Source organism: Grampus griseus (genome assembly GCF_964374135.1).
Source record: "Grampus griseus genome assembly, chromosome: 6".
Taxonomy (NCBI): Eukaryota; Metazoa; Chordata; class Mammalia; order Artiodactyla; family Delphinidae; genus Grampus; species Grampus griseus.
Window position 1 is genome coordinate 52,290,811 of NC_139000.1, and position 13,194 is coordinate 52,304,004.

At 40.3% G+C, this 13,194-nt stretch overlaps 1 protein-coding gene across 1 annotated transcript in view; it reads right to left on the reverse strand.

Annotated features, from left to right (window-relative positions):
- Positions 1–8,217: 8,217 nt before the first annotated feature.
- Positions 8,218–13,194, reverse strand: part of LOC309824143 (importin subunit alpha-1-like) — a gene marked incomplete at both ends in the record, with an annotated part of 112,481 nt that continues 107,504 nt past the window's right edge. Inside the window, 4 exon segments of the mRNA XM_082656889.1 lie at positions 8,218–8,287; positions 8,289–9,073; positions 9,076–9,152; positions 9,155–9,832. Of these exon segments, the coding sequence (XP_082513015.1) occupies positions 8,218–8,287; positions 8,289–9,073; positions 9,076–9,152; positions 9,155–9,832 (1,610 nt within the window).

A 13,194-nucleotide genomic window follows, 5' to 3' on the forward strand; every position in this document is an offset into this window, starting at 1 on the left:
TGCATTTGGAACTCCACCTGTAGAGGAGAAAAGATTTAAATATTCAGATTGCTAAGTATAGAGTTAAATGTCTCAACTACTTATACATAGGTAAACTGAGGCTCAAGGACGAACAGTGATGTATCCATGGTTCTGTATCTGGGAGGGACTAGCCTTGGGTAAAGGACTGATACATGCACACATTTTTTTAGATCAAAACTGAGGCTGGTAATGGGAAATACAGACTTCTCCCAATTCCCAGCTCTATAACTTCAATGGTGTTATTCCCGCCTTAGCTTTCAATTCACTAGACTTAGTTTTATCTCAATCTGCCTTCCACTTGGCCAAAAGCATCTCCCACGACCAAAAGTTATAGATCACCTTCATTACTCTTTCCTCTTATGAAGCAATAGTGACATTCTTGGACAAGAACTCTGTGAAACAGCTGTTTCAATTAAGTGCTTCTCAGGTATTTGAAGAAAATTATAACTGCTGATGATGGCTAGGTGCTATCTATGAGATCTGACTCCCTGTTCTATCCTTTTCTTTTCCTTTTATATTACAAATATCCTTCACCCCACAAGCAAGCTTACACTATTCTGGTGCGCGTGTTCTTGGAAAATAATCCGCTGAGAAAGATGACCAAGAAATGGCACTGAATAAAAAAATGATCTAATCACTAAAGGGATAAATCTGGAATGCTCAGCTTTGTTAATGGGAGGCAAAGAGTATCATCCCTGTCTGCCTAGACCATACCGGCACGTTCTTCTAATTAAGTTCCCGTTCAGTGGCCTCAACAAAGCTGCATTCTGTTGTCTCTTAACTCAGTCTCCAAAGTGCTGGAGAAGACTTTATGCTACTCAATTGCCACAGCAAAAGTGATGGAAATCATTAATAGTTCTGATAATGCAAGCATTAGGGTTTGGATTACTGCTTTGGGATATTGTTTCTAATGACACAATGGTTTGCTAAGCTGCAACTATTCAGTATAACAACACAAAGAACAAATTTCTACACGTGGACAGTTGCTGGTACCTGCACCGGGAGTGGAGTTGGCAATATGTTATGCCTCAAAAGTCTACACTAATGGGTTAGAGTCAGTCTATGCAAATATACCTTAAAAAGGGAATGGTTCCAAGCCAGTAAGACTGAACTATTAGGAGGATAAATATATTAACAAATCCTTAGAAATGATGTCAATCAAGAGAGGGGATGGTCTGAAATGGAAGCATAAACCCAAAGAATAACAATAAGTGTTGAATTGCCTAACCTAATTTGACCAGGGGAGAGGAGTCTTAACCAGTGGGCCTTCAATATTAGGATTTCACCGCAAATGCCTGAATAGAGATGAAAACATCAAGCTAATTTATCCTATGCCATTTATGTTAACTACCTCCCCTTTTTCTGATTTGATCCTAAACAGCCAATTTCTAATTTTTTAAATTGAACTATCATTGACTTACAATACTGTGTTAATTTCTGCTATACAGCAAAATGATTCAGTTATATAAATATATACATTCTATTTTTATATTCTCTTCCATTATGGTTTATCACAGGATATTGAATATAGTTCCCTGTGCTATACAGTAGGACCTTGTGGTTTATCCGTTCTATATATACTAGCTTGCACCTGCTAATCCCAAACTCACACTCCATCCCTCCCCCACCCCCCCTCCCCTTTGGCAACCACAAGTGTGTTCTCTATGTCTGTGCGTCCTCGACAGCCAACTTCTTGATAATATGGCTGCCCATAGAGATCTTCAAACAGGGGGAAAATATGCCAACATAAATACTATAGTCCACAAGACAGGATATTTCCAAATATAAGTTAATAAATAAGGATTCTAATTTTCTGTGTTTGTATATTGATATCCGCTAGTGTAGTTAGGGCGAGTCTTCCCCCTGAAAACGCATCTACCTTCAGTGGAAGGCAACCCAGTTTTATAGACCTGTGAGGCTGAAGTCTGTGGCAGACTCAACATGGTAACATCACCCTATGAGGCATCTCCACGTGGCTATGCCCACCCCTCGTCGGCTGGCTTTTAAGTTGAGGGTGAACCAAATTCATGGAGGTGAATCCTGGGGCTCTTATATTTCCTGCTCAAGTCTTGCAGGAGTAACATTCCTGTATCAGAATGATACATTTGCAAATGTTTTGATCAGGCTAGAGCTTGAATGAACATCTGTTTCATCCTCTTGCCTTCAGTTAAGCAATCAACAGGTTTTCACCCAGTAGGCACCAAAAAGGAAGATGTCCATCAAGAATTCCCTGAAGGCAAATGCCATTGTTTCCTTTCAATTCCAAGTGGCCAGATCAGAAGAGTTCTATGAAAGTACAAAAGACAGCAGCTTGAGGGTCTTTCGCTGAAGGCACCTACTCCACCCTTAATTGTCGAATGCAGATAAGGACTGGTAAACATTTGAAAATGGGTTCTTTACTGCTCTGTGCACTGAGGGATGGGAAAGAGCAATGAAGGAGGCAAGGTGGCGCAGAGATAGGACTATGGTCTAGGAGTTCGAATGCCTGAGCTTGAGTTTTGGCTCAATAGCTCCAGCAGGGCACGACTTCCATCCTGTCTTTTCACCTTACTCCCCTCCATTGTTGAAGCATAGCACAGAACTATATGAGATTGGAAGTCCCCTCCAGGGCTAACAAGAGAGGAAGATGCTGCCTAGAGAGAGCATTTGACTTTGGACCCTACATAATTCCTCAAACTTCTCAGGATGTTTGCAAGTGAGTCGGGAGATGGTCGAGCATCTGATTGAACCAGGCCTCCCTAATTCACACCCCAGCCATTCCTTCATGCCAAAGTAAGGTTTCCACTCACATTTGTGGGAGGGAAGGTGATGACTAATTTGTATCATTTGGAGACTGCAGATGTTGTCACCTGATACTTGCCTTAAGCTGAGGGAGTCTCACCTCTAGCTAAAGATGTCTGCAGGGTTGTCATTCTCAGATGTTGCTATTTCTGCTGGTCACCCACTAAGGATGCAGAGACTTCAACTGACTGCACGATCACTAAACAGCACAGATCTATTGATGCTGATGGCCACTGGGTAAGGACCTGAAGCAATGGCAGGGGTGCTGTGAAAGGGACAGCAAATTGAGACATAGAGTGAATGTGGGAGATTAGGATGGACGAAGAAACTTCAACAGGGATCTTGAGCAGAGATGCCTCACTGACAGAACCTAGGGAGTAAAGTACCTACTCCCCAAGTCGCTGCTACAGGGTTTACCAGCAAAGTTAATAGCAACATTTTCTATAGCAATCATGTTATAAGAAACACACCAGCATCAAAGAGCAGATATGACATCCGAGAAGGTTTGTTGGCAGAGAAATACCTACCATTTACTAATTTGTCTTGCTCTGAGCAAATGAAAAATTAAGCCAAGTCCAGGGATCAGCTAACCTTTCAGCAAAGCCATACATTAGGCATTCATTTTCCTCTCAGCACTTAGAAAATAAAAGACGGTATTGAAAAGGAGGCCTTGCATGAGACGTGCATGACCCTGAGATACAATGAACTTGACTGAGGCAAATGTTGCCCTGAATTTGCAGAACAACATCACATGTGTAGATGCGCAAACATATGTGCATGTACATAAAAAGGATAACACATGCTTAAAGAAAAAGCCATTCCCCAGCATGGAAAGAAATAATTTCTCAACAGAAAAAGCAGACACCATGATGGCAAGAGTCCCTTGCAGAGACAAAGCTGCTATACTTATTCTTGTAAGGATTGGGCAATAAGTACAACTACCTACTATATTTTAAGTCAAAAATGATTAAGATGATTGGAGTTTTCTGGGATGATGCAAGCACACATTCAAGGGGCCATCTGGTCAGTGGATGCTTTCTGGTCCAAGCTGACTGTACCTAAGTTAATGGCAAGTCCTTTTATAGATTTTGCTACTGTTTCATGTTATATCAAATAAGGACCCCTGATGACAAGAGCATAGTATTATGGAATGGGATATAATGACAACCTACAGATTGAAGGGGGGTGGCTTCCATTTTGGAAGGGATGGTTACTACCCACCAGATTCAAAGTGGATGTGGCAGATGGAAGAAAAGGGAATAGTTTCCTTGCCTGTGGGGTTCAATGAATGGACAGAGCTGCCTTGCCAACGAGCTGAATGGCTCAAGATAACTTGGCAGGCCTCTGCGAGAATAATCACTAAGAGGGCATGAAAAAAATAATAGAGTGAAAATTTTAATTTTGGGGGGAAATTTTATATCTAATGAATCTGAAAAAATAATAAGTGATGAAGCTGTGGATATCAGCCCTTTTTAGTATTTTATATATGCATCATTTTTTAATAAAATATACAATTAAACATTATCAGTGCTTCCTATGCAGGCATTTTAGGGGAGAAAATGTTTCCTTCTGTCACCCTGAACTTCAGGAAAGAAAGCTCCGCTCAGGAAACTTTGGGTTTTTTGTTAGTTTATTTATTTATTTATTTTATTTTGGAATTGGAGTATAGTTGATTTACAATATTGTGTTTCAATATATATTGAGTTTCAGGTATATAGCACAGTGATTCAGGTATACCACACAGGAATATTTATATATATATATATATATAAATATATATATATGTATAAATATATATATATGTATTCCTTTTCAGATTCTTTTCCCTTATAGGTTATTACAAAATATTGAGTATAGTTCCCTGTGCTATACAGTAGGTCCTTGTTGTTTATCTAGTTTATATATAGCAGTGTGTATCTGCTAATCCCAACCTCCTAATTTATCCCTCCCCCCATTTTAATATACCGTGTCAATGTATAGACTTGTTCTTTTTAAAGTACATATGTGGGCTTTGCCTATCTCTAATTACATGGTATGAATTATTAGTGATCCTTATTTAGATTTTTTCTAATTTAATGAATGACAGCTCTGGAACTTAGTACTCTCAGAGGTCTATCATAAATATCTCCTGCATTGACTGTACTCTTTTTGTCATGATTAAAACTCAGTATTTTGGATGGCTGTCTCTAAGTGTGATCCTCAGCTAGAAAAAAGATGTAGGAATGTAGACACTTTCAGAAGTCTCTTTCTAGGAGGGACGCATTCCACGCTTCAAAGGTACCTAGTATTTTATAGCTTGAGACTGTAAATTACCTAATCCAACTCCTTCGTTCTATAGATGAAGATGTTTCAGTTACGAGACATATAAACAGTAATGTCATGAGGCTACCCTCCTTCCCTGATACAGTGTTCTTTAAAATAATGTCTTGTTTCAAAGTGATACCTGATCATTAAAATAGTATAGAAGAGTTACTAATAAACAACAATATAACACCCATTTTGACCCAGCCCAACCCCAATTCTGCTACATAGAAGATCATCTTCCAAAATACTTAACTCTAAATATCACCCTAGTAACTGGATTCCTTGATTCCTTGACTTTAGGAATTATTCATTGACTTCGTATTAAGACAGATAAGGATTTAGCTTTCAGAGAAGAAATACATGGTTTCTTTATCATATTCCTTAAACTTTCATTTCTAATGCTTAGAAATGACTCCATTCTTTTTCTTGAGGGTACTCAGAGCTTGTTGACTTCCTATATAAAACAGATCGATTGCTTTCAGGGCTTATTCAAATGTCTTTCAGACTATGATTTCATTTCATTGGACTCTATCATTCAGTTCCCAGGCCAAAAAATCCAGAAACCACTCTAGTTAATTAAATCAGGGAGGAATGAACTTCCTCTTGAGGTAATTCATTACTAAAGTATTGGAAAGACAGAAGGAGTAAGAGGAAGAAGGTGGTATTACCCAGAGACAGTAACTGCAGTAAACACCACCGCCCTTGCAGAAACACCCGAGTCCACACTTCCCTCTACCACTGAGAAGAAGCCCATAGCCTCCAATACCTTGATGCTCTAGGAACATATGCTCTGCAGATGCTGTTGGAAGTTCTACCAACGTGGCTGGTGCACTTGTATTAAAGCTACTGAAGCCACTGCCAGAATCACAAGGTCTTCTACCTTCCTCCTACCTTCTAATTGCATTCAAAATTCTCCCACAGGATAAAATAAATTAGAACCCAGCTAACAATGGAGTCTCAAAAAGGTAGTTTTCAGGCTCTCAGGTCCAGAAATACACAGGAGAGTATGGAAAATCAGTGTGTAGCTGAGAGCCAACAAACCATTTCTGGAGCAGACTTTGGATTCGTTTAGGCTTACATCTTCATGTTTTGGTGTAAAAACTTCTAATTTCTCAATGAATTCCTCAGAAAGTATGCCTGAAAGGCAAACATTCTGAGTCTCTGCGCGTCAGAAAATGCTTGGATTGTGTCTTCACGTTTGATTGATAGTTTGGTTAAGTACAAAATTCTAGCTTCAAAATTGTTTTCATTTCAAATTGGTAGGCATTGCTCCATTGTCTTCTAGAATCATGTACACCTCTTTAGAAGTATGAGTCTAGTTCTTATTGCAGGGTGTTTTTTACCATTTTTCTCTCTGGACAAAACAATTCCTCAAAACCAATTCTTCCTCAGACTATGTTTTAAGTGTATTCAGTTCTCTCCTCTGAGACAGATCTGCCGTCACCCTGGAACAGACCCACTAAATCACTCAACTGGATTATTGCAATAGCTTCCTAACTGCTGTTTCCATTCTTGGACCCACTTCCCAAGAATATATTATCCAGAGTTATCCTTTTAAAATATAAATCAGTTAATGTCATCCTTCTAATTAGAATAATTCAGTGGTTTCCTGTATCAATTAGCTTTTGCTGCATAACAAATTACCCTGGAAGTCAGTGGCCTGAAACAACAAATATTTGGATTTCTCTTGCAGTTTTGTGGGTCAGTGAGAAGTATTTCTGGCCTGGTTGAGTTTGTTTGAAGCTGGATGGTCAAAAATGATCTCACTCAGATGTCTGGATGTAGGTAAACTAGGTGGTCTAGAGGGGGAGGAGTGGCACCTAAGTTGAATTAGCTCATCATTGCTCCATGTGGCACTGCATCTTCTAGTGGGCTTCTAGCTTACCATCTTCACAGGGCAGTCTCAGGGTTCCCTAGGCATCTGAAGAGAGCAAGCATCAATGTACAAATGCTCTTCAGGTTTTTGCTGGCATCACAGTTACTAATATCCCATCACTTAAAGCAAATCACCTGACCAAAGTTTCACAATCATTGTCGTCCAGTAGATCCATGAAATCATGTGGAAGTCAAACGCAGTAAAATGTCATTCTATCAATGCATGGATACTTCCTTTACTAGAGATTTTCCCAGGTGACTCTAATCTTCATTACTTCAGTCACCCATCACTGCTATGCCAAAGGCTGAAGATATACATATGGCTAAGACATAGTCTCTGGTTTTAGGAGGCCCCTGGAGTGAGGCAGCCACACACCATCAGTCTGTGATTAAGATAATTAAAGAACCTACCTGAATTGAAAAAGACAGATGAACAAACTGAAAGTCACCATATCACATTTGATGAAAACTGGCAAACACACTTAGACAAACTCTGGCAAAAATTTTGCATTTTAACCATAAGGGGAAGAAAAACCCTTTAAGTATAAGGAAAATTAACAAAAAGAATCATCAAAGGAGAAAGAAACCAGGTTGACCTAAAATTTCTCTGAAATGTTATATGCAGTAATTCATGGGAGCAGTAGCTACGGTTTTGGAAAGTTGTGACCTAAGAATTTTTCCCAAATAGTCTGTCTTTAAAGAGAAAAATCCCTCAGATTTAAAAGGGCCTTCCTTTAAAAAAAATTACTTTAGTATTCATGCTGCTTAATGGAGAAATGAAGTCATATTAGGAATTCTAGAATGGAGAATTCAAGTTATAAAAAGACTTGAAGGTCATACCTTTCTGTTTAGCCTATAAACTCAAGATCCATTTAAATTATATTGATATATTGTCAGGTGGATACTACAGCCTGGGGCAAGGATGTGGCCTGTATTCTGCTGTTCTTTATTTCTACTTCCACTCTTTTCTTACGGAAGAAGAATTTTTTTTTTTTGGTATTTAATCTTTATTTACAGGACACTGCAAGATATGAAATTCCACATAGAAATAGGAAACCCATTGAGAGGAGAAGCTTCATACAGTATGTACAGTTTGGAACTGTTCAAGTATAGTTTCTTTGTAAAAAGTGCTACAATAACAAACCATGTGTAAAGAGTTCTTAGTAGAGAAACAGTAAGACAAACTTCTACCAGACACAGTACACAACAAACAACTTTATGCCTCAGATGTACAGTCTAAAAGCTGAAGGTCCCAGCAGTGCCATCCTGAACTTGGAACGTATACCCTTCAGAGGTAGTTTCTGGCATTTTGATCTGCCTCTTCCTCCACAGAGAAACACTTCTCAATCAAGTTTAATGAAGCTTTGTACACAGACTCATGTTCATGGTCTTGTAGAGCTTCAGTTTTGTCCAAACCTCCACATTCTTCAATCCTTATACTAAGTTTCTCAGTTTCCCCTAGTTTCTCAGCAGCGTGAAAGATATTTGAGATGGCGTCCAGAGTAACCAGAATAATTTTGGTGTCTTTCGCAGTTAGGAGGTTCATCAACGGTTCTATTACGCCACAATGAACAAGGTATACAGTCTGCTCAACTGTTCCACCCCTTGTGTAGTTGGTCACAGCCCATACAGCTTCCTTTTGTGTCTTAAAGTCGGCCTTAGAGAGAACGCCAACAAGGAACGGGACTAAGCCATGATGTACAACTTGCTGTATCTGGTCCCGGCAGCCAGCCGTGATGTTTGACATCGTCCACGTAGCTTCCTTCTGAATGTTAGTTTTGGAGTTTGTTCGCAGGCTGGGAAAGATGGCAAGTACTCCTGCATCTATTACAACCTGAGTCTGTTCATCTGTCCCAGTGATGATATTCCTTACGGCTCTTAGCGCGGGAGTCACAATTGGCAATTCAGTAGCTCCTAAAAGCTTCACCAGTTGAGGTACAACCCCCGTTTTCACAACCATTTCAATCCGTTCATTTGGACCATCGGTAAGGTAGGAAATAGCCCAGCAGGTATCAGCTAAAACTTCTGGATCATCATGTTGCAGGAGACGAACTAAAGTAGGAAGAATTTGCTCAACAGCATCTAAGGGGGGGGGGGGGGTGCAGGATTCTTGTTGCGACAAAGATTTGAAAGTGTCCAGGTAAGATTACGTAAGTAAGCACATGTTAAGATGACAAATCAGGAGCCGCCAAAAGTGCCAACAGCGGGTCAACTGCACCGTACTTGATAACCAAGTCTCGGAAAACCGAGCCATCACCTGCAATGTTTCCTAGAGCCCATACAGCTTGTTCACTGATGTGAGTGTGGGGAGATGCCAACAGAGAAATGAATGCTGGGATAGCACCTCCATCTACCACAGCCTTGGTCTGTTCTGATGTCCCGGAAGCAATGTAAGTGAGGACCCAAGCAGATTCAAACTGAATGGGACTACAATCAGTTCTGCCCAAGAAGGACGCAAATTTTGGAATCAAACCAGCCCGGATTATGCTGTCTATAGGGGGCTGTTTCTCCCTGGAAAGCAGTTTCCTAGCAGCTTTTGTACCTTGGAGCTGGCTTTGCAAATTGTTGCTATTTGTGCCTTTGACAATGTCATCAACAGACCAATTTACAGTGCCCTGGTTGTTGCGGTTTTCCTGCAGTGGAGAAGCAGCATCATCTGGAAAAGAGCTGACATTTCTCCTTTTCAGCATCTGGTCACTCTTCTTAGCTTTCCTGAGCTCCACACTAACTTCTGTTCGGTGCCGCCTCATTCCTGGACTGTCTTTCCCCTTGTTCTTGAATCTGTTAAGGCGGGCAGCTGGTGAATTAGCATTCTCATTGGTGGACGTGGTTATGAGACAAAGGGAGAAAGCTACACAGCCGGCTCAAGCTTCCACAGGAGGCGGTGCGGGGCGCACAGGCTGCGGATCGACTGCGCTCAAGACGTCCACCACGGTCAGCCCAAGGATGGTGTGGTAAGGAAGAAGAAATATTTTCATTAGCAATATTCTTCCTTCCACCCTTCAAAGGGCATATCTTAGCATCTCTGATGTATGTTTAAAACAACTGATACAACCCATCTAAAATGGTTATTTACATAGTTTAGACACTGCCAGGATGATTAATGAACAACTTTTTTCCTGTTGTACTAAAGCAGAATTGTGCTCATTCATTCATTCATCCATTCATTCATATGTCAGTTTACTCAACAGATAGTTATTTAGTGCCTCTTTTTGCCTGTCACTGTGTTACTCGCTGAGCGTGAAATGGTGAAAATAACAGACAATTCTTTGCTTCATAGCATGTATGAATATCAGTAAGATAAGAAAAATCTCTTCAAGTTCATTTTTATTGCTAATGATTTTAATCAACTATGGAGTTTCCTTTTTTTTTTTTTTTCCTGTACGCGGGCCTCTCACTGTTGTGGCCTCTCCCGTTGCGGAGCACAGGCTCCGGACGCGCAGGCTCAGCAGCCACGGCTCACGGGCCCAGCCGCTCCGCGGCATGTGGGATCTTCCCGGACCGGGGCACGGATGCATGTCCCCTGCATCGGCAGGCGGACTCCCAACCACTGCGCCACCAGGGAAGCCCTGGAGTTTACATTTTTAAAACATATGTTGAATAATCTGAGCAATTAGAGATCCAGATTGGGAAATACTTTCTATCACCAAAACTCTCTTCATAATATTTCCACCTAAGACGTATGAATGTTTTTATGCAAAAATAAATGCATAGAAAAAAATGTTAGTAAGAACACACACTAAAATATTAAAAGTGGTTAACTCTGGGGAGTGGAAAAAGAGTTTTTATTTCCTTTTACTTTCTGACTTCACCAAATCATCTATATTCAAGCATATATTATCTTTATAGTAGTATGTCAGTAGAGGTAAATCTAGTCCCTGGTACAGGAAAAAGTAAAATTAGTGGCTGTCACAAAAAAAGTTATTTCTTACTCTTATCACAGCCCAGTAAGGTTGTTCCTGATGGGATACATTTTTTTCAAGTGTGATTCAGAGACCCAGACCCTCTTCATTTTGTGGCTCTGCCATCTTCAACAAGTGAATCCCAAGTTTTTCCTAGGAGATGTACCCATCCCTGCATTCCAGAAAGAGAAAAGATGACCCCCTGGGAGGATCGTATGGGCCGTGCCTGGAAGTCACATACATCAGTTTTTCCTGCATCCACATTGGTCAGATCTCTGTCACTTAGCCACATCTAGATTCAAGGGAAGCTGAGAAATGTAGTCTAGTTGTGTACCCAGTATGAAGGAAAACAAGTGATGGTGAACACATCGAAGTCTTGGCCACAGTCAGCTCTTCCATTTGACTCTCATTCTCACACAAAGAACACACTTGCTCCTCCCCAGCAACAACTTTGAGAAACAACTCAAAAGTCCCAACCAGCCGCTGTACCCATTTCAAAGCTCTGCGTCTCCAGAATACACACAGTCCATGCCATCCATCTAGATGGGACTCCCTGTGGTCCAGCAGGCTTTGAATTAAAAAGACAAGTCATTTTCTCCTTCATCTCATCCCAACACACCCACTCAATGGTGGGACAGGGAGAGGATGAAAACCATCAGTACTCCCGTGGAGGAATGGGAACACATACCACTGATTCTGCTCTCTGGGAGCAACTCTCTTACACATTGCTCCTGGCTTCTGGCTCTGCCTTCTGAGAATTCTTTATTGTCCATTTTCAAAGTTGCTATTGAGGAAAAAACGGTCCTTCAGGGCTGTACAGTTTTCACTGCACACTTCAAGCTGGTATAAATGTGGATGCCTGAAGGTTGTTTTAAGCCTCACATAGTTAAAGGGATTTTCAGTCCAGGTTTGTGGTTTCGTTGGCAATCACTGTACCCTAAGACACATAATCAACTTCTGATCTATTTGCTTCCATTCAGTTTCATGTACCAGTAACCACACCCAAAATTCTCTCCTAATCATGATTTTCAGACCTGATTTATTTCTTTGCTTTATCACCACCCCTCTCTTCCTCTCTGATTTCAGTGATGACTTTCTTAAAGCTGTCTAGAATTATGGTACAGGTGAGAAGGCCAAGCCCTCAATCTGATCTTTGCCACAGGGCTGAGTTTTATTGGGCCTTTGTTGCATAAATCCTTTTCCATGCTTATCTCTTAGTATTTGGATCAACAGCTTAGTATTAGAAGCAATAGCTTTTCCAACCTTTGGTACCAAATGTCTGCACTCTCTAATCCCTTTTATCCTGTGTGGAAACTGGTCAATTCCATTCTGAGGTTATCTCCTTTTTTATTGTAGTAAAGATATTCACAACAAAATTTACCTGTCTTATCCATTTGTAAATGTACCATTCAGTGGCATTGACTTCATTTACATTGTGTACAAACATCATCGTCATCCATCCACAGAACTCTTTTAATCTTCCCCAGCTAAAGCTCTGTACCTATTAAACACTAACTCCCCATTCTCCCTTGGCCCAGCCCTTGACAACCACCATTTACTTTCTGTCTCCATGAATTTGACAACTTTAGGTATCTCATCTATGTGGAATCCTTTTTTACATATTTGGTCTTTTTTGTAACTGGCTTATTTCACTTAGCATAATGTCTTCAAGGTCCATCTGTGTTGTAGCATGTACCAGAATTTCCTTCCTTTTTAAGGCTCAATAATATTCCATTGTGTATATATATACCATATTTTGTTTATCCATTCACCCATGGTTATCTTTTTTTTGTAATAATTTGCTAAAAGTAGAAAATAAAAGCCAACATATTCCATTGCACTGATTTCTGACAACCACTTCCCTTCAAGCTACAGTCTCAGTAACATATAGTGTGTTCTTCCAAGTCATCACAGACAACAGTTTTACCAAGTGTTTTGTCACTGCATAATACATCTTTTTTTTCCAGTCTCCAATATCAGTTTCCTCACTGCTCTTCCCTGACCTCTATATCAATGCCCATGTTTTAAATGTTACTATGACAGCATCCTGCTAAATGATACTACTTACGTTATTTTTTACAATAATTCTAGGGGTTATAATAGATAAACATGGAACTATCAATGTCTGCCTTAATTTGGGTTCTTTCAAAAGCAGAAGGCATCAAGGACCTGAGTCCTGGTAGTTTATTTGGAAAGTGATCCCAGGAGACAAAAATGAAGGAATAAGGAGAGACAGGGAAGAAGGAAAGCACACTATGAAATGTGTTATCAAGGCCACTGCTGTGGGCTCAGTTCTGCAGGAATTGTGTAT